Source organism: Balaenoptera acutorostrata, chromosome 16, assembly GCF_949987535.1.
Source record: "Balaenoptera acutorostrata chromosome 16, mBalAcu1.1, whole genome shotgun sequence".
NCBI classification, from domain to species: domain Eukaryota; kingdom Metazoa; phylum Chordata; class Mammalia; order Artiodactyla; family Balaenopteridae; genus Balaenoptera; species Balaenoptera acutorostrata.
In genome coordinates this window covers 54,194,358-54,217,275 of record NC_080079.1, presented here as the reverse complement: position 1 = coordinate 54,217,275, position 22,918 = coordinate 54,194,358, and the positions used below count along the sequence as shown (strand labels likewise).

Genomic DNA, 22,918 nt, shown 5'->3' with positions numbered 1-22,918 from the left:
TTAATTAAATCTGAAAGCTGTGGGACTTTTTGCAGCTTGCTCTGTGATGTCTGCAAACAGATTTGTGAATGACATTGCGTGGATATTTTGCCCCCTTTCTTAGAGAGGCAATAATTATTACCACTTCTTTTTGAAGCACGCTGTGAGTGGTTTTATCAGTTCTTTTGCTAATGAGCTCCTTCTCTGCTTTATAATGCCAATCATAAAGATGCCTTTTAAATAAGATTTATCTCTCAGATTTCTTTGCTTTTCACTCTTCCTTATCAAGCTGTGTACGGCTTTGCTTCAGGGAATCACCCACACTACCCAGGCAAGGAACAAGGGTGGTCTGTTTGATCTCTTGTTGATATCATGCTGTCTCACTGTATCCTTCTGAGAGCAGTGAATTCCAGAAAGGATATCACAGTCCTCCAGAGGAGTCTCTTCTTATGTTGTGTCTTTGATTTTAGGTTATCGTTGCCCTGTATTCCACATCTGTGCTCACTGCTTTTCAAATTCAACAGCATGTGAGTGCCTCAGTATTAAAATGATCCTAAGTAAAGTGAGATGCAGAATGAAGGAGGGAGAATGGGCCCTCTTTCTTCCTTTGGTCTTACTTGGGCTCCTGGCCAGGATGCTCTTACAGTTTATTCAGAATTTATGCAAAATAGTAGCTAGTGAGTCACATGATCAAGTCACACATCTGCACCTAACGTTTACAAACAACATTACTTCGTTTGATCTTCACCACATTCTGGAAGTAGCCTTTCAGTGCTTTGGCCATTTAAGAGCTAGCTATTGAAATTCCTATTCTCCTCCTCCAGACTCTGTGAGCTCATTATGTCCCTTGCATGGTTGATAGAAATAAATATAATGTGCCCAGGCTCCTTATCCTTAAAACAAGAGATTGCTAAATTTATGAGAACAAGATATAGTGATAGCAAAAATATTATACATTAACTTTAATCTAGATGTTCCTATTGATGGTTCTTACTTCTCTGACTTTTCAGATGCTTTTACTCTCATGTAGGTACAATTGCTGGATCTAGGGAATAAAATACAGGACACCCAGTTAAATTTAAATGCCAGATAAATAATGAATACATTTTTAGTATAAGTATGTCCCACATATTACATGTGGGACACACTGATGTAAAAAAAATATGTTTATTTGAAATTCAGATTTAACTGGGTGTTCTGTATTTTATCTGGAAACCCTAAATATGGGAGAATCCAAATTCTGGTCTTTGCTACTCTGTAGCTATGTTACCCAGCTTAGTAACGGTTATGGACTGAATTGTGTCTTCTGAAAACGCGTATGTTCAAGTGTTAAATTCCAGTGTGATTGTATCTGGAGATAGGGTCTTTTAGAGATAATTAAGGTTAAATGCGACCATACAGGTGGAGTGGTATTCTGATAGGATTCGTGGCCTTAGAAGAAGTGGCAGAGAGAGATTGAAGAGGGAGAGCCAGATCAATCTCTCTCTCTCTCTCTCCACCCTGTGAGGTAACAGAAAGCAGCCACCTGCAACCCAAGGGGAGAGCCCTCACCAGACGCACACCTTGCTGGCACCTTGATCTTGGACCTCTAGTCTCCAGAACTGTGGGAGAATAATTTTCTGTTGTTTAAGCCACCCAGTCTATGCTATGATTTTATGGCAGCCCAAGTTGACTAAAATGGCAAGTTTAGCATGTTTTCCTCTGGCTCAGTTTTACATTTCCTGCTGAACTGTGAGCTGGAAAAGACGGTTGTCACTTTTCTTCCACTGACTAGTCTCAACATGTGAGTCAATTACACTTCTAATTTCAAGAAAGTAGAGAGAGAAAAGTGAAGGAATCTGCTAATAGTTGAACCTTAAGCCTCAGAGAAAATCTGTGATTGGCTAATCTCACAATCTTAGTGATATCTTAAGTGAAAATAAAAGAGGAATCATAGGGAGTAGATGGGACAATAAATCCCAGTCCATTGTTGGCTGGGAACTATCAAAGGCAGCCATGGGAACATTGAATTAACTAAAGAAGTGGGGGAAAAGAGCATGACTGTCCTCTGACTTTAATGTTAGAACCTAATTATCTGCCTATATTTTCTGATTACTAAACATATTTATAAGCATTGGGGGCAATGTGTGTCTATGTCTGTGTGTGTGCAATGTGCACAGAGCACACACTAAATCAAGGCTCATAACCCCACTTAGAGATGAGCACCTGAGACCTCAGAGAGGTCAGTCACTGACCTCTGTCATACCTCTAAGTGGCAGAATTAGGGGTCATTCTGCATCCATAGGACATACCTTTTCCACCATAACAAGCTACCTCCCTTGAAAACTAGAATCTCATGTTTGTCATGATAGAATTTGTGTATACTAGGAAATTAATAACATAACGTTTTCTCAATTTGAATTTATAAAGCAAAATTCCATCTATCCTCCACTTGTCATTATTACTCCCTAACCCTTTTGTTCTTGATAAAGGTAATTATTATTTTACTACCTCTAATGTGATATTGTAATTAGTCTTCCTGCCAGAAGGCCAATAGATTACTTCTTAATTTATCTTCTTAGCCTAAAAAGGGATTATTTTTTTCTTTTAGATGCAGTAAAAATCAAAGCTAAGTTAGATAGAATGGCTTTTTCAGCCCACATAGCTGCTTTGGATACTATTGCTATGCACTCTAAGCTGCGTAGTACCTTCATGTCATGTTATGTGTTTTAATTTTGTTAATGAAGTAGTAAGACTGAGTGAGGCTCTTGACCAAATAGGGTCAGAAATTTCTATAAAGGCCAAGATATTTATTCAGACTGACACGAGGACTCCTTAGCCACTGATTGTTCAAAAGTGAATGTACCATATATGGGAGTAAGAGGACGATGTAAACAGGTTCTGTCTCCCTGGTACTAAAATTGACCAATGAAGTGTATGAGTGACTGTTGGACCAGGCACCTAATGTTTACACATGGTTGAGAGGAACTTACAGTTGAGGAAACACATGTTTCTTATATATTTTTTTAATATCTCAGACTTGAAATCATTCTTTTCCTTTTCGTCTTTAGGGCTCAAATATTAACTGAATGCAGCACACCTCCTGAATTTGAGCAGATGCTTTCAAATTCACTTCTGAAATCATATCAGTCTCATGATGAAGTAATTGGCCTCCATCTACTTTTGAATTCAAACTTTGCTGAAGGGAAATTTTAAAAAATCTTTACATTTTCTGAAAATTGCAGGTATAACTTTATTAGCAAGAATAATCATAGTTGTAAGGTGAGTGACATTATAAGCAACAGTTGCCTCAGCCATGGAATTTGTGATATATTTGAAAGCTGTTGATAACACATTGGAGGACCCTCATGGGTTTGAAGGCAGCTGTTGCTCTGCAATTTAAAATAATCCGATTCTAAATTCTTCCATCTGTAGTTGAAAGGATTTTAGAAAGACTGTACCTACAGCCAGGCTATAGGTAAATTTAATTCCAGTTGATTAACTTAAAGATCTTGCTGTCTTAATTAGTGCTCCTTTTAAATAAGACCACTTAATTAAGTTCTAAATTCAGCTAAAGAAAACTTACACCTTAATCAGTGTCACAATATTCTCCACAGCAAAACCTAGATCTCAGTTTCAGCAGTGAGTGGCAAGGAAGGGAATTTGTTCTAACACCATTAATAATTTTTGAGCCTATAACTCTAGGCTGCAGATCCTTAGCTAGAAAAGTTTCTGGTCCCCCCAGCACACATTTGCATTCAGATAGAGACCTGGTTTGGGATTCGGGCTCCAGAACGCCCCATCTCTTCCGTGCTGGGAAATTCATTCACCTTGCTGAAACTGTATCCTCTGTTTTTGTTTGTTTTGTTTTTGTTTTTATTTCTTTCTTTTCTCATTTTCTTTTTCTTTTTTTTTTAAACTGAGGACAGTCCACAATCAAGAAATGTGATTCTTTAAGAGTGGTACTACTAAAGAGCTTTCCCATCCATAGTTAGTGAATACCCCTTAAATTAACACAAAGCTTAGGACATTTGCCTTTAAATCAGTGACCAGCCTCTGTGACCTGGTTTGTTTAAGAACATTTTGAAATTGGATAATAACTTACAAATCTAGGTCTTTAATTCTTACCATAAATCATGGCTTCAGTTCATGATATTTGGACCATATTTTTAGATACTAATCTTAGGAAAGATACCTGGGTGAACGATGATGTATGTATCTACTGAATTTCCATGAAGAATGTCAGAAAGTGCCACAGATCAAGCAAGGACTTTGAAGTCAACTCCAGCTGAGTACCTAGTTCAAGTACTCACTGGCTGTGTGATTTTGGAACAAGATGCTTAACCTTTTTGAACCTCTGTTTCCTCACTTGAAAAGCTGGGCTGATGATTCCAAATTCAAAGAACATTTTAAAAAAACTAACACATGTTGAGTGCTTACCGTGAACAACAGGTGTTATTTATTCCTAATAATAATTCTAGGAGGGAGCTCCTATTATTATCTCCAAGTTACAGATGAAGAAAAGGAGGCAGAGGAAGGCTAAGCAGCTAGTAAATAGCCAATCCTGGATTTAAAACCAGGCTGTGCTCCAAACCACCCTGCCTCTAAAATGTAAAGTTTAAACGCCTGATGATTTTTCCATTTTTCCCAACCAAGGGCTGACATTGAGGCTGGGGAGAATTGGCAGGAGATAAAGAAGAATACCTGGAGGGATTGTTCTTTTATCAAATCAGCATTTAATGGGCCCCTTAAAATTGGCAGACTTGTATATCACTGACAAAGTGTCTACTTTCCTGTAACACCAAAGAGTAACTACCATTTTTTGGTCTATGAATAAAAGTTGGTACAGTCAGGAAACAAACCATACAGTTTGCCACCATTTCTCTTGTGAAGTTAATTGATTTCTGCTAGTTTAAATTTTATGTCTAAAATCAAGTTTCCAAGAAGGAAGCATGTATACTTTCTCTAAAATGTATGCAGAGACCAGGCCCTACACCAGGATTGAAGCAAACATTTGAACATTTTTCTAACCTTCATATATTTCTCTCTGTAAATTATGTAAACTGCATCTCTGCAAATATGTGAGGTAGAATGTCCCTAAGCATAAAAATGGCCAAAATTCATGTATGTAATATCAACCATGCGTGCTTGTTCATTTTTTCTCCTTCCTGCTATCATTCCCATTTTGTTCGGGTTTAAAGTGGGGAACAGGGATATTAAAAGGTTTGCGTAAAGTATATCCATGCAAATACTAAGTGAAGAAGTGAGGCTATAAACTCAACACTGTTAATCATTCTGATATAGTTGAGGAAGAAGTGATAAGAGATGTTGTGTTGGCTGAGCATCCATGTAGATAACAGAGACTGTGGCAGTGAAGACAGAGTAGCAATGGAGAAGAAGGAGATGAAGCAATGATCGCATCTTCCAGTAATGAGTAAATGACCAGGGAATCAACAGATGAGGATTGAGAGGATGGATAGTATAGTTCCCCCAGTGGGACAGTTTTTGTGTTATTTGTTTTTGTTTTGTTTTGCTTTGCTTTGCTTTGCTCTCCTTGCAGGAGGAAGCAGGAGAAATGGAAGAATAATCTGGAAATGTAGGGAGGCTGTTGGTGAGAAGTGAGAGTTCTTTCATTTTCACTCCAAGTCATTAATATTAGCTCTAATTTGTTGCTATTCATAAAATGAGTTCAAATAAATAAATTAGCATGTGAGTATCGTAAGAGAAGAGATGGGCATGGTCTGAAGTTAATAGTGGGGGCTGATGGCCATGGAAGCCACTTTTAGCTGGCCAAAGGATGCCCATTTCTGTGGGAACATCAGCAAATGAGCTGACCATTTAAAAAGTCTCTTCCTTGGGGGTCCTCCACATCCAGGCTGAGTGCTAGCTTCACTGCTTCTGCTTTAACACACTAGACAAATCAAGTATTAGCTTCTAGCTGACAATCATGCATTTTGTATTTTCTTATCTTTGCCAGTATTATTCTATTTTCTTTTGCCCAAGAATTTGCCTTTCAAAACTTTTCTCTAAAAGTGGGCTTTTCTTCAGGGATAATGTAGACGGGAAAACATGAATAGAAGGGGTGGCTTGTTATTTTAGGTACAGCTGAACAAGTGGGAGGGGCATGAGGGCCGAATCAGAAGGATGTACGGAGTAGAAAAAGTGAGGTCTGCATTTGAAACTATACAGCTGGCCCTATCCCTGTAGAAAGGGAGGGGCGTGGTTCGTGATTTGGCCCTGAGGCTCACCAGGAGAGATACTTTGCTGACACTTAAACTGGGCTCAGAATCTGCAATTTCTGACCCCACTTCATTGCCAGGGCCAGTTTCCCTTATTCAGGGTTACCACACCACGGTTCTCTCTTCAACCCCTCATCCGCCCTACCCTGCTTTGGACATTGTCTCCTCAATGATGCCCTTCCCCATTGCCTTTTTTTTTTAAATGTCTTTCCTTCCTTCCTTCCTTCCTTCCTTCCTTCCTTCCTTCCTTCCTTCCTTCCTTCCTTCCTTCCTTCCTGTACAAGGGCTTTCTCTAGTTGCAGCAAGCGGAGGCCACTTTTCATAGCGGTGCGTGGGCCTCTCACTATCGGCGGCCTCTCTTGTTGCGGAGCACAGGCTCCAGAGGCGCAGGCTCAGTAGTTGTGGCTCACGGGCCCAGTTGCTCCGTGGCATGCGGGATCTTCCCAGACCAGGGCTTGAACCCGCGTCCCCTGCATTGGCAGGCAGATTCTCAACCACTGCGCCACCAGGGAAGCCCCCCACTGCCTTTTAAATTTGTAAATAAACAAAACACACAACACAATCATGATTTCTGAAGTGACAAGTCCTTCATCTCAGAGTAGGTGAACACACAGAATTTAAGACTAATTTTTTTTTTCAAAATAAAATTCTTAGCTCTTGCAGACTGAATTTACTTTGTGGTTGTTCCGCTGTCGATAACGCTTCTCCCATTTTCTTTACCCGACTCTTTATAAACCGTGGCTGCCTTTTCTATTCTAATCCTGCTCTTTGGCCATCTAGTTGTAGAAGCAAAACTTACCTGTAAGACCACCAGGGAACATTGATATTTTTAATAAAATTTCTGTGTTGCAAGCCTTCTCAAGGATAAATAAATTCAGAGAACAGGCAGTAGATGAATTCAGTGGAGCTTTGAAGCAATGCAGAGTAGAAAAATAATAGAGTATTTAACCTGGTTAAGGCAAGATTTGTGCTTTTTTTTCCAAATGTGTATTTACCACTAAAGATTACACGTGTACTTGTAAAATGTCACTAATTCTGTTATGCTTTATTAAGATGAACAAGCAGAAAGAACTTTCTATTACATGAATTTCTCTTGTTCATATACCTGTATCTCTCAGAAAACAAAAAATCTTAAAAAACAGTCTCAAAATCCCCCCTCAACTCACAAAAACCAAAACAAACATGCAATGATATTTCTCAAAAGACATGCTGTTTATCACACTGTCAGAAGGTCTGCCAAACTCAATCTGTGCAACAGAAGTGAATCTTAAGACATTTTTTCCTTTGCTTTATGTCTTTAACAGTGTCATAAATTCAATCCACCTCATTGGCTTTACCTGCTGGCCACATTTTGTCTTCAAATTTGGATGGATTTGAACTTATCAAGGTGACGTGTGATTTTTAAGTGGAAATTTAAGTTTGTCATTCTTAAAATCCAGCACCAATTAGCAGGGACGTGGCCACCTTAACAAAGGAGCAGGGCTTTGCTGCATATCCAGTCACAGCCCTCGGCGGGTTTCCTAGCCTGGGCCGAGCTGCTCCAACATCATCACACTTTATTATCTTCATACCAGCACACAGGTGTGAAGGCAGGATGAAGGCACGCACTGTGCAATTTTCCTGATACTCCATGAGGCCTGAACACTTCAGAGTGGGCTCCAAGTCATGGAAAATCAGTTGAAGACTAGAAAAATTTCAAACATCTTTCCTTGTTTTCTTCTCCACACACAAACGGAATAATGCATTTTAAGTGATAAAAACCCCTTAAAAAGCAAAACATAACAAAAGCACTTCCCCTAAAAAGCAGCTATCTCCCTAGGATACCATTTTCATATTAAATGAAGATACAAAGAGTGAAGTGTGCTTAAAATCCCACACATATGTTGGAAATAAAAACCTCAGGAGTAAATGCATGCTACGGCACATGCCCAGCACCTAAGTCATCATTACAAGAAAATGAAAACCAAAACACTGTGGTTCACGTAATTTTGAATAAAGGCAAACTAACAGTGTTAGGGCAGCTTTCAGAGAACAGGAATTTATTTCTTCCTCACAAATGTGCTTCAGTCTTAAGTATTTTCTGACTTTGTACCATTATCGAACCAGTGATATGCCTGCTTTATTTCAAGTGCAATAAATGAATTTTTAAAAAGGTTATGAAAATAACCTTAAACAAATTCTCTCAATAGCCTGTTGGGTATTTGGGGTGTCCATATGTCAGAAGTCTTTGTTCTCAGTCTATAGGGAAAATTGCCAAATACACTCCAGCATTCCAGGCTTAAAAAGGTGCTAAAGAGAGCCTGCCCCATTACCTGTATTCCAATTCCGCTCACAATGAAAGGCAGAAAAATTACCTAGGTGCCTTTCACTGTGACTGCTCCAGTTGCAATAGACTTTATCTAATAAAGTGTTTATTACACTCAGAAAACAAAACATATTCTAAAGAAAGAATCCACGGCTCCCATCTCTGACAGAATGATCTCTTTGATTTCTTCTGTTGATTTTGTAGATTTCTAACAGCCAGAGGATTGTTTTTTCAATCTGATTTTTATGCCAGCAGCACAATTTCCTCCTCAGTAAGTAGGACAGATTCATTCCACAAGCAACAATGGATGTGTCCCTGCTTAACTTGAGCATGACAGATGAAGCTTCAAGCAGATATACTGAATGCCACCCCCCTGCTTACAGAGACTGTTCGGAGGCAGGTGTGTGGAACCTCAGCTGTATTTTGTTCCTTGAACTGCCAGCTGATGAGCCGGGGCTGTCCGAGGCGGCCAAGCAGCCTTGACTGAGCGAGCTGTGAGAAGACCGTGTACTGGCAGGGCTGAAGCGATATGCCCCATGGCAGGGGCTTTCAGGCAGATTCCCTGCCTCCAAATTGCACCCACCTTAGGAAAGTTGCCTTGTACAATGCCTCGCAGAAAGTACGCGCTTTGCACCTGTTTGCTGAATATAAAAGAGAAAAATGAGGAGAGAAAAATGTGAGTTTAAAGGAAATGCACAGAGCTCTTGCACATAGAGGTAGATGCCTTTCAGATCTTGCCAGATCTGAAATAAATGCTGCTATTTCTGACCCAGCAGTTAGGCAGCACTGACTGGAAGAATTGCTAAGTTAAAAAAAAAAAAAAAAAAAAAGGTAAAATTAGCAAATGAACAAACTAGTAAAACGCAAGGAGAATAAACAGCCCAAATCTACGATAATATTTGATCAATTATGTTAGAAAATGATTTTTTATTAGGAAAACACTTGCAATATGATGCTTTCTGAAAGGGTATTTGCAGTCTTTTAGAGACCAGTGTGTTGCATAAAGAATCCTGCAGAATTATGAGGGTAACCATTATTCATACTGCTATGAGGGGCATCTTAAATTGCTACTAAGTTTGCTCATTAGATATTACCTATAAAACTATAAAAGCAAAGTAGTGCTGTTTTTTTTACACAGACATGACTAAAATTCACCTACTCTCAATGTTAGAAACAGACTGAACCAAGCCATACAAAAGCATGAATGTACTGTTCTCACGGTGATATAATTGGTGGCTACTTGGCTTGTTGAAATCGCGAACCATTCACAAACACATGCGTATGTTTGTCGTTTATCCCTTTTCTCAGGTGCAAAGAAGGCTACCAAGGAGTCCGCTGTGATCAATTTCTGCCGAAAACTGATTCCATCTTATCGGATCCAAGTAGGTCAAGCGTTTTTCTTCTGTCTCTAACACAATATAAAACTCTGATCCACAGTTGCTAACTCACTGACGGCTGTATCTCAGTTTTGTGTCTCTGAATGCTGCCAAGGGTGGGAGCTGAGGACAGACACTCACGTTCAAAGTTTGTCCAGAACTATCTCTGTCCAGGTGTAGGTCCTCTCCAGGGATGGGGCCTGGTTTCCAGATTCATCTCTACCACTACCCTCTGCTGGGAACTGCAGCAAATCCTGCTCCCTTAGCTTTCAGACTCCCCCACTATCACCCCATCATGAAAGCAAGAATATAGAAACATAAAAGACCTTATTATTTATCCAAAAGAGTATTATGAGAACTATAGTATCGTATTGCTTCTTACCCACTGGTTGGTAATTTGTGAAAATATTAAACCTATTAACGCTTTACCTTCCTAAAGTAAGGAAATACACATAAAAAATTATGTAAGAATTGTTCAAACCAACTGTGAAAGCCTCATTTTTAGCAACACTATTCCAGTATCAGTGATTACTGTACCAATGACAAATTATTTTATTTTCCATTCATGAAAGAAAACAATTTGCCACTACAAAATATTGTCACTCATTAGTTTCTGTCTCTATACAGAGTAAAAAGTAATGTTCTATACGAATATGCCCAATTCTGGTCAAACGTGAGATTTTTACTTTATCTGTAAGTAATCTGCTCTTTCAATGACTGCTACAATTGAATTGCCACTAAGGAAAAGGGGACTTTTGTTGAATCAGAAGTTTAGTTCAGTGAAGATAATGACAGACATTTCCAAATCGTAAAGGCAATATTTTGGTTTTCTGAATACCAAACATGCATAGCATAAACTTTAGTGAAATATCATGCATTGACAACAGCCAGAGGTTGCCCTGTCTGTGAATGTGCACATCGCTGCATAATGACCATGTTTAGCCATCCTTCAACACCTTTTCAAAATGCATATTTTCATTTCCCCCTTGAATTTTTAGGTATGTTTCCTCGGGTAAATGTAATATTTTTTAAAAAGGAAATTTTTGTTTAATTCAGTTTGCTTGTGTTTTATCTTGTCAAGGCAAGCTGCCACTGTACAGTGTTCACTCCTCTTTTTTTTGCAAATTTAGCTCTCCTAGAGAAAGGTGATTGTTGCCTAAAAGCCAGCAACCAAGCTAGCCATGATCTGTGTTCTCTGAAATGTGAGGCCCTGGTCCCTAGGGGTTTCCCAGGTAGGGGGCAGTTACTAGAATGTGTTGAATCTTTCCTATCTTGTGATTTTTGCCACTTGCTAAGCTGACGTCTAAAAGGTATGGTTGTGGCTAGAGACGTATAATGTGGAATACTAGAAACCTTACAAAGAAGAATGGGTTTGCTGATTTATTTCTTTCTCTTTTTATTCACTTTGATGTATTATACTTAGCTTCCCTCTTTGTTTTTTTTCCTTCCCTTCTTTCTTTCTCTTTCCTTCCCTTTTATTGTCCCCTTTCCTTTTCTTCTCTTTATTATTTTCTTGCATCCCTTTATGCTTCCTCCCTTCCCCTCCCTTCTTCCCTCCCTCTCTCCATCCTTCCCTCCCTCCCTCCCTCCCTCCATTCTTTCCTTCCGTCCTTCCTTCCTTCCTTCCTTTCTCTTTTCCTATATAGCTGTGGAATATCTGTCCAGTACGGGTACTGGGACAGGGCTTGCATATGGTACAAAATGGGTAAAATAATCTTTCTTTACTCGTCTAATCAAACCTTTGCCATTCAACTGAATATGATAGTCCATCACTGCAAAAGTTGAGAATGAGGCCACTATAAGGACTGTGTGCTCCTCAAAGAAAAATGATCCCGTGGTCAGAGTCACCAACCCTGAAAACCTTGGCCTCACATACACAAAAATATTTAGTTCAGCAATACTTATCACGGTGAAAAAATAGACACATTCTAAAAAACAAGATTATGTTTAAGTAGAACATTATATGCCACGTCGATCATGTTCCAGTAAATTATCAAAATAAGAGCTGTATGAACTAGTCCTATTAAGTGAAACAGCAAGTTAGACAATTATTTTCATGTAAGATTGCAATAAGAACTTTCTTTGGTCCAAAGGTGGAAAAAAAATACACTAAAATGCTAAAAGGGAACTTTTAAGTATTGGGGTTATAGAAGTATATGAAAAATTTTCCTTTTTCTCCTGTTTTCTGTAAAATGACATATCATTACGTGAATCAAAATGCCAGAATGCCTTGTGTTGGGCTGCACTACACAGGCCTGCAAGCCCTGTGCTTGCCCAGCTTCAACACCAAAGAAAGAGCCCAGAGTCAGCAAGAGACAGCAGTGGTTTAATGGATGAGGAAGCTTACACGTCTGAAGCAAGGTCCTGGAGCAGCACCCCACCATCTGTGGCAGATGGCGGGCAGAACATGGTGGCGGGCTTTGCTGGGGTTGGGGGGAGGGTTACCAGTTACAGGGGGAATTAACATCAGGTCGGCTCATTGGTTACCAGGGAAACCAGCAGAGGGGCAGGCTGCTCCTCACTGCCCCTTTGATAAGCTATCAGAGTGGAGATGTTCTGATCTAGAGCTAGGACAGTCATTAGCTGGAGCCTGGGGCAAGGATGTAAGAACGTCAGACAGGTGAGTAGGGTATAGGTGAAGCAGGCACTAGTCGAGCAGGGGATGTACAGAGAACAGCCATCTTGAGTGTCCTGACCATACACCTTGAAATTGAAAAAACAAAACAAAACATTGAGAAACCTATGGATGGGTCCCTGTGACGCAGTTTCAATGGGAAAAGCGTTTATTTCCCATTCATCCATGCGTGCATCTATTTACTTATGCAATCATTAATTCCTTCCCCAAATATTTTCTGAGCACCCACCATCTATAATTGGTCAGATTCTGTTAGTACAGAAGTGTACAAACAGGATTTAGGCTCTAAGGCCCCCAAGGCTAGTGAGGGAGAAAAACATGTAGACACATAAGCATGGGCATGATTCTGGTGGAAACATTTATTCCTTTGTGATCTTGGCAGATTTATTAAGCCCCTGAGCCTCAGGCTTGTCATCTGTATAATGCCAATAATAATAATACCTATAGGCATCTATCACCATGATTGACAGGAGGTCAGTTCCAGGTAAACATTAGCCTACTTCCTTGCTCATCATTGTAGTCATACTAATATGTGTTCAGAGTTTACATGTGTCAGGCCCTGGGCCAAAGGACTTTACTTGGATCATCTCATTAAACCCTCACCATCACAGTCCAACAGAGTTACTGGCAATTGACCACATTTTGTAGATGAAGAAATTAGGCCTCGGAGATATTAAATAAACTTGCTCAAGGTCCCACAGCTAGTTAATGCTGAAGTCTAACTTCCAATCCACATGACTTTGGGACCTGAGTTCCCAACTGCAGGGCTCTTTCCTTCCTTTCCTAGGCCCCTCCTTCCTCTAGTTATTTTCAATATGACATTTATCACTCTAAATTTCATTGACTGAAACTCAATGACCTGCAGCAAACATTATTCTAAGGAACAATATTTGCACAATTTTCATATCTGAATGCAGCAACTTGAGCTCCCATAGAGATGTAAATCCCTAATGAAATTTCCTTGTCAAAATTCTTGCTGAAGGATCGTTTAATTTGCTGCTCATGGTACCTTGGAATGACTCTGCTCTGGAAATAAGCATCCCTCCAACACCCTCCCTCTGCTTTTCCTCCTCTCTCCCTTTTCTTCTCTCTCTCCCTTCTTCTCTCCCCATTTTCTGACTGCATGGTCTGTTTAGTGAAATCCTAAGGAACAAGGGGTAGAAGTCTCTGCTGTTTTATTCTCCCCCAGGCGATGCAGAGTTGATCAGAAATGTGCACCTTTGTCAATTAATTTATAATAATAATAATAATAACCTCAAGTTACATGCATTTAGGGAAGCAAAGCCAGGATGTCACTGTGAGAAACTCAATGGCTGATAGGACCAGTGTTTGCACTGTGGCCCCAGGCTGGGTCTTCAGACCTGTTATTCCAAAAACTTACAAAGAACCTGTAGTCAGCTCTACTCAGGAAGACTTGTATACACATAAGAATCAAACTTATACAATGTCTTGATGTTAGTTTTCGAAAAAGTATAATGCATTGTCAGATTACTCAAAACCTCATATGGACCCAGTGTATGGAAGCCACATTCCAATCACAAGGATGAATAAGCAGGGGTTCAGAAGAAAGACAGTGAGAGGAGCAGACTTTCATCAAGATCAAGAGGACATGACCTGCTGTGGAGGAGCCAGGACCAGCTAATCTAGAATTCCTGAAGAGCTTATACCTGTACCCTGCTTCCTACTGCTGCCAACACATGGATAGCCAGGAAGCGCCATCATCTGCTTGATGATTTCTAATGTAATTGCTTTGGAACAAATCCATTTTCCTCACAAGCGCAGGATCAACCTGTAGACTCCTGTTTTCTCTTATCTCCAGTACCCACCCAGGTCAGGTACCATCTCTAACCTTAAGGCAGCGCTAGATGGAACTGAAGAACCATGAACTGGCTAAGGTTTCAGGCAGATATTGTCCTGGGTCTCCCCGCTTCAGTGCACGTGCCAACCTGAGTTATCAGCAAGATCCTGATCTCATCCTTGGCCAATGAAAGCCTGAGAGCAGCTCCAGAGAATGGATTAAGAGGAGAATCAAAGAATGGTACAGGGTGGAAAAGACACCCATCTGCAGTGAGGGTCCTTTTCCTGACACACAGCCAGTGGTAGCCATTGCCGGTCCTCACTGTGCCTTCCTCTCCACATCAGCATCTAATACCCAGTCTCCCCAGGGCTGGAGGGAGCTGATAAGTCTGCAAGCCCCAGGTTTGGCACAGGGCTTATACAGCTTAAACTCTCAGTGTCATCTGCTCCTCCCCATGGGAGGATGGAGGCTGACTTCTATATAAACCATTAAAAGTCTATATAAACCATTAAAAGAAAATTTTCCACAGACAGTTTACTGATCTAGTAGACTTTTATTCAGCAATTCATGAATCAGGCAGCATCCAATCCAGCAGATAGAAAGGAGCTCTGAAGAACTGTATAAGATGAGAGATTCTTAAAGACCAAAGTGACCAAGAACAAGGAAGTTAAACTGGGTGTTTGCTTATTGGTTAAAGCAAGGTTACACCACTTATGTGGAGCAAAGGAAAGTCAGGTAACTTGTGCTGAGCAGGCAAGCACTTGTTGGTTAAGCTAAGCCTTTCTTTTCTGGGAGAGCCAAGCACAGAAACTTAGTTAAGTTTTTGTTTGCTGATATGAGACTTAGCATGAGTGACTCCATCTTGGTTTTAACCTGGTAACTTTAACAGTACTGTCTTACATTCATACTTTGGTTTCTTTGGATCTTAGAAACCAGGCTGTTCTCTCAAAGTGCCCTGTAAGATGCCAGCAGCCTGTCAGGATACGATTCAGATGAAGGCTAGCAAAAAATATGATAGGAGTTTTTAGACTTTCCATCACTCCAAACTGGGCTTGTGTACCCCAGATTCTCAGGAATAATCACTTTGCAGATCCAAAAAGTAAATTTGCCATGACATGTGGTTCTAGCCACAGAGGGAACACCAAGCAGTGAACCAGTTCACAGAGCCCACTTCGGAATGGTTTGCAGGAACAACTGACTCATCAGGTCTGAGCACTATTGGTCTCCTTCCCTGTGTACCAGGAAGCAAATTGGATCATCACTTACCCAGTGTCCAAACCAGTCAGCCCAGGGCTGAGTGGTGCTTCTTTGCCACACATGGCACAGTGAGGGAGAGGGAAACTTGGGAGAGCCTCCAAGAACCAATGTGGGGCCTGGGAGCCCAGGCAGGAGTTGGCTAAGCAGTTGCAGAGGTTTCCTTGAAGGGTATCAGTGGGGAGTTTCCCAAAGAGACCCATGTTCCACCCTTTTGCCTTTCCCGATTTCATGTAGTATATGGAAAAGTGTGCAGTGTGACAACTACTAGATGGAAGGGTATAAGGAAAGGTCCTCTGAATCAAGAGTTAAAAGATCTTGATTCTAATCCTGTGACCACTTGCTCTTAGCAGTGTGGCCTTCGGTGAATCACAGTGCAATTGAGCCTCAGTTTCTTTATCTGTAGAAGAATCCTCCAGGCACCCTGGTTAAAAGAAGAAAACAACCCTCAGTACCAAGCAGGCTGTCCCTGCAAGCCATTCACAAGTGGGGTCAAATGCACAGCTGAAATAATCTTTTTATTCATTCACTCACTTATCCCCTAAATAATTAAGCACATATAAAGTATACCATGCTGTGGATTCAAACAGTAGTAATTAAGGATCCTACCATCAATAAACTCATAGTCTAGAAAACTGCATTTAATTAAATTGAATTATAGGCTCCAAAGAATGTGCTGTCTATAAGACATTAAAATGTTTTTTTCATTCACTCATTCAACTCTTACTAATAGTTTGACATGGGACAAGTTGCTTAACCTTGATGGATCCTGGTTTTCTTCTTTATAAAATAAAATATTAATTGTCTCTACTGCAGACAGCTATTGTTAGGATTAAATAAAATAATCTATTCAGAGTAGTTTGTGCTTGACACATGGTGAGAACTCAATAAAAGTTATCTAGTATTATCATTATTTTTTATCTTAACTGTTATTATTGCCTTTATAACTACATGGTATTGCTGCATGAGACATATTATCTGACCTCAAATATCTTCAGTTGCATAGAGGCAAGAAAAAATTGTACAAACAAGTACAAATAACACACATAAAAGACCAGACAGTTTAAGGAACTATCATCAAAATGGGGGACAATAAAAATTCACATGAAGTGGAAGGAAAGGTTTATCTAGGCAGGAGCATGGCAGTGAGTTTTTCACATGGGGTGCTGTGGCTGTGTACTGTTGCACAGGCTGCACACTGCCCAACTTTACAAGTATCATGTGTACTAAAGTGTGAATGATTCTCTATGGAGATGGGCTACATGGTCCTGGGCAGGAAATTTCCATTAATAAGTTAGGTGGAGAAACAGAAGGTTCTTGAGGGCATGAAGCATAAACTAATAACCACTTGCTCTTGGTCCATTAATCCTTTCTGATGAGAGGGGATGTCTTCCAGACTGAAATCTACTCAGAATACTTAAGTCCCCTACATTACTCTGCCCTCCAGTAGCCATAAAAGCATTGTTAGTAGAATGTATTAATATGTAAAATTTGCAATTCTTAATACCCTTTTTCTGGCCTTGAAAGAAGAGTAACAGAATTATCAGCTTTTGATCATGCCTCTTTGAATCTTACAAAGTCCATCAATTCTGTCAGATCTATGCTGTTTTTAGACATTTGATCGCTAACCTAACTTTTACCAATTAAACATGCAAATGCACACCATTTCTAGAACAGTAGGAAGATTAATTATTTACAAGAAAGAAAAAATTTCTCATCATATCACTCAGAGTTTACCACTAATAATCATTTTAGGTCATAGCATTCCAACTGTTTTGTAATTTTTATGTGGAATATATAGTCACCCAAATTTGGAAAATATGTATGTTTACATTTAATATATGTTCTTTAAAAAATAATTTGTAAGCCATGCATTGCAGAATGTGGTAAGATTATACATAATTTTTCTTGTCAACATTTTTCTCTATTTTTCTAATTTTCTACAATACATATTTATTAACTACTTATTAAAAGAATGATAATAATAACAAACACTTTTTGATGCATCTACATGCCAGGCACTGTTCTAACCATTTTTCAGATAATCCTCAGATGGCCCTTTGAAGTATATATAATAAAACCCCCCATTTTAATGATGAAGAAACTGAGACAAAGATAAGTAAAACTGTTTGCTCAAGGATACACTTTAAGTAAGTGGTAGGGCTGGAATTTGAACCCCATAAGTTATGCAGTCTAAATATGAAAAATGAAAAGACAGTCTCAAAAGTTTACAGTAGCTCTTTCCCATAGAGTTATCATCATTATGATGCCTCTTATTGGTCCCCTTCCTTTGAACATCATTATTTTTCTGTGTGACACTTCAGACTCTGCTGTATTGGAGTTTGAGGTATCTGCTGAGACATTATGTATGGGTCCCTGGCAGAACAGGGCGGTCTCCAAGGCAGGTGGGTGAGGGAGTCCTACCACGGTGTAAGTGAGCGTGTCCTGTGGTGATGTTCTCTGTTATGTTTTTTTTTTTTTTAATTTTTCTTGGAATATAGTTGACTTACAATGTTGTGTTAGTTTCAGGTGTACAGCAAGGTGAATCAGTCATATATATGTATATATCCATTCTTTTCAAATTCTTTTCCCATATGGGTTATTACAGAATATTGAGTAGAGTTCTCTGTGCTATACAGTAGGTCCTTATTAGTTATCTATTTTACATATAGCAGTGTGTATATGTTAATCCCGATCTCCTAATTTATCACTTCCCTCCACGTTTCCACTTTGGTGACCATAAGTCTGATTTCAAGATGTGTGAGTCTGTTTCTGTTTTGTAAATAAGTTCATTTGTATCATTTTTATTAGATTCCACATATAAGTAATATCATATGGTATTTGTCTTTCTCTGACTTACCTCACTTAATATGATAATCTCCAGGTCCATCCATGTTGCTGTGCATGGCATTATTTCATTCTTTTTTATGGCTGAGTAATATTCCATTGTATATATGTACCACATCTTTTTTAAAAAATTAATTTATTTGTTTTTGGCTGCATTGGGTCTTTGTTGCTGCGTGTGGGCTTTCTCTAGCTGTGGCGAGCAGGGGTTACTCTTCCTTTCAGTGCATGGGCTTCTCGTTGTCGTTGCTTCTCTTGTTGTGGAGCACAGGCTATAGGTGCACGGGATTCAGTAGTTGTGGTAGACAGGCTCAGCAATTGTGGCTCATGGACTGTAGAGTGCAGGCTCAGTAGTTGTGGCGCACGGGCTTAATTGCTCCATGGCATGTGGGATCTTCCCGGACCAGGGATTGAACCCGTGTCCCTTGCATTGGCAGGCTGATTCTTAACCACTGTGCCACCAGGGAAGTACCTACCACGTCTTCTCTATCCATTCCTCTGTTGATGGACATTTAGTTTGCTTCCATGTCTTGGCTATTGTAAATAATGCTGCAGTGAACATTAGGGTGCAGGTATCTTTTCAAATTATGATTTTTCTCCAGATATATGCCCAGAAGTGGGATTGCTGGATCATATGGTAGTTCTATATTTAGGTTTTTAAGGAACTTCCACACTATTCTCCATAATGGTTGCACCAATTTACATTTCCATCAGTAGTGTAAGAGGGTTCCTTTTTCTCCACACCCTCTCCAGCATTTATTGTTTGTAGATTTTTTGATGATGGCCATTCTGACAGGTGTGAGGTGATACCTCATTGTAGTTTTGATTTGCATTTCTCTAATAATTACTGATGTTGAACATCTTTTCATGTGCTTTTTGGCCGTCTGTATGTGTTCTTTGGAGAAATGTCTGTTTAGATCTTCTGCCCATTTTGTGATTGGGTTGTTTGTTTTTTTGATACTGAGCTGCATGAGTTGTTTGTATATTCTGGAGATTAATCCCTTGTCGGTTGCTTTGTTTGCAAATATTTTCTCCCATTGTGTGGATTGTTTTTGTTTTGTTTATGGTTTCCTTTGCTGTGCAAAAACTTTTAAGTTTCATTAGGTCCCATTTGTTAATTTTTGTTTTTGTTTTCATTACTCTAGGAGGTGGATCAAAAAAGACATTGTTTCGATTTATGTCAGAGAGTGTTCTACTTATGTTTTCCTCTAAGAGTTTTATAATATCCGTCCTTACATTTAGGTCTTTAATCCTGCCTTGAGGCTTCCACTCTGCCCACACCTACCTCTCTGAACAGAAAATCCTAGCAGTGCTCTCCTTCCCTGCCTAGAGGGCACCTACACCTGTGGTTGGTGTAAGCCGGAAGTTGAGTAGCCCATGGATTACCTGCTCTGGGAGGCTTCAGTTCAGGATGGGTGCTTTGGTTCCACCCCTCCCCCACTGCCCTTCCCCTACCCTCTCCAATTTGAGGGATCTTAATAGGGTTCTTACTACTCACACAAGCTGTTGATAGCCTGAGTAGGTTCAGCCTTCAGTACAGTTTAATTTTATATACACAGTATTTTGCAGTTTATTTCTATATTTGTCATATTTGGCTAATTACTTATGCACGAGGATGGCACCTCCACACCAGAGATACGTTGATGTAGCTTTCTTCCAGTATCCATAAAGTATTGCCATTTTCACTGAAAATCTATGTGGAGATAACCTTTAGTGAGTATTCCAATGGCCTTTTTATTTGGAAGTTTCCAAGCGGTACACTTTGAGTGAGCATAAGAAGAATTGAAAGAAAAATGGTGGAAAGTTTTGCCAAGAGTATCTGATGATTAAAAACAAAGAAACAGTAAACACAAGACTAAATTGGCCTTTACCCAAGGGTGTACAGGGCATCTGAGATTACCTTGCTCATAGCTTTCTGTGCTTCCTCCTCATACTCCATTTTGGATAAATTTAAATCACATCTAATAACATTACATGCATCACTAGAGAGTTATCACTACCGTCTACGAAATACAGAAAAAAAAAAATAATGATTTTCCCCTATGTTAGTAAGCCTTTCCTAAATGCATCTATTTATTTACATCCTGTGCACAGAAGCTGTTATGTTTTGGAGATAAATAGCAGAATTACTTGTTAATTTTGAAAGTGTTTTATATGATGCTGATGCTGGGAGATGACCAATATAGTGCTGTACCAAGCTGCACACCCCCCATCCTCCTTTCCTTGAGAGAGCTATTTTGAGAGAGCATGATAGAGCAATTTCACTCTTGTGTAACTAACATGAAATGGAATGATTTGAGCTATTACCATCTTCATTTCTAATTTGGTACTACCATCACTCTTTCATTTTTTATCTAGTTTTAAAAATTGGACATGCAAATTGTAAATAGCCTCTCATAATGTGAATTGTAAAGATGAGACAGAAAAGCATAAAAATCTACCACATTGTTGTCAATAATCAGAGACACAGGGTTATGGGTTTTCTCTTAATACTAAGGTCATATTTTTAATTCCAACAGAGACGTTTTCATGGAATGAGCACATACTGTATGGCAGACATTGTCTATGCCACTATCTCTATGTCCTCATTTATTACCCACCCCTTACTTGGGGTTATTCTATAGTTGAGGAAACTAAGATTCAGAGAAATTAATTAACCCATCAAAATCACTGAGTTTCTAAGAATTTAAATTCGAATCTACAGATTATACCCTTTAGCTTTCCAAGTACTTTCTCTTAGGGACCAATAAAGTGTTTGTGTTTTTATTTTTAAGCCAAGGAACTGACATTTCAAGGACAAAGTAACACAGAGAAGTTGGTTTTAGAATGTTTGTTGCAATAGGAGCGTTTTTATTTATCTATGTATTTATCTAGATAGATCTGTGTCTCTATCCTTTGATTGTTTGCTTGATTGATTTTTCATGAGGAGTTAAGGGCAAGGCATTCTCCATCATGGCTAGTGGTATGCTTAAAAATTCAACTTAAAATAGGTGAAAAGATGGGTGCATAATTAGTACAGTTTGGGATAGAATGCTGTATTAAGCTATACAGTACAAGGTGCATAGTCTAGTTCCTAACACACAACAAGCACTTGATGAAATTGTGAGCAGTTATAATGAATTTTTGATGATTTGTTTTATATGATAATAAACTTTTGAGAACAGGCACTGGATCTTCTAAATTTCTGGCTCTCTTAACTTTTCAGTCTTCCCTTATGAATAGAGGTTAACTATTCAGTTTTACTGGATGGTACCTCCATTGTCTCCATTTTCTTTGGAATCTTGAAAACTTCAGTCCTTTTAAGAAAGTGCGGTGGTGTAAAAATTAATGTGGAATTGATCTGGCAGATAAACACTTGATACCCCTCTGTGTTTTAAACCATGAGGAGGTTTTCAAATTTTCAGTTTTTCCTGGTTTCTTGTCTTCACAGCAATGCTCTGTAATTATGCCTGTGGGAAGTTTCCAGATATTGGGCATAGCCCACCTCAGTGGTCTAGGAACACATTCCAGACCCAATCGGAGTGTTTCGTGGATAATCTGGAAATGTTGCCCCTCAATTAAGAATGAACAATGAGGAATTTAAAACGCAAACATTTCTATAATGTAAGCCAATTCTGATATAAATAACATTTATTAAGGACCTATTCTGGTTCATGCAAGAAACTTTGCCAGGTACACTCACATATGTTGTATAGGTTATCATTTAACTCTGACAAGTACAAGATAAAATAGTTATTTCTATCCCCATTTATTTTTGAACAATACAAACAAGACTAAGTAGGTAATATCTAGAGGAAGAAAACTATGGAGATTTATTGTGGAAATAAGAAGACAAATTGAGAGAAATAGCATGCTCTAATATAGAACATATTTTGTAAAAGGCTATTGTTTCTTGAATATATTTCACTATGGTTTCAAATAAAATCCTCAGACTATTTCTTAAACCTTTATTTTAGTTTTTCTTTATTTTTGTGTGTATGTTTCATTATGAAATTTAATCAGCAGATTGTTGAAAAATAAAATGCAGATTCTACAGGAGAACAGGGATTGTGTTGGGTTTGGTTACCACTATATCCCAAGTATTGTACCTAACATGCTTCCATCATATCAGATGTAGAAGTATATTTGATTGAATTAGTGAAATAGAAACTTGTCCAAGTTTACATGTTTTTCTACTTCTCATTTTTAAATATGTTTTTTAGTCCATCCACTTCAAAATTTAGTATCAACTCAATGTCTATGGCTTTGCTAAGTGTTACGAATAATTAATATAGTAACAATATTTTAAAATACAATTTTTGGCTTTATTTAATTTTAGGATAGTAATACATTCCTAGGATTCAAATCAAACAATATAAAAAGGTTTAAAATTAAAGCATTCTACCCAATTCCTCATTCACCCATTTCTTTTCTCACAGGCAATCAGTGTTGTTAGTGTCTTATAACATTTTATAGTTATTTTATAACATATTTATAAATGAAAATAATGCATTTATTATAAATACATTA

General features: G+C 38.9%; 1 protein-coding gene across 10 annotated transcripts in view; it reads left to right on the top strand.

Annotated features, from left to right (window-relative positions):
- The window catches only part of NRG3 (neuregulin 3), a 1,099,553-nt gene that overhangs the window by 824,798 nt on the left and 251,837 nt on the right, over positions 1-22,918 (top strand). For all 10 annotated transcript variants that reach the window (XR_009005576.1, XM_007177918.2, XM_057530336.1 and 7 more), the window contains exon 3: positions 9,811-9,884. Coding sequence is in view for 9 of the 10 variants with exons in the window: in XM_007177918.2 (XP_007177980.2) it covers positions 9,811-9,884 (74 nt within the window). In the remaining variant the exon portion in view is untranslated. The remainder of the gene's footprint in view (positions 1-9,810; positions 9,885-22,918) is intronic.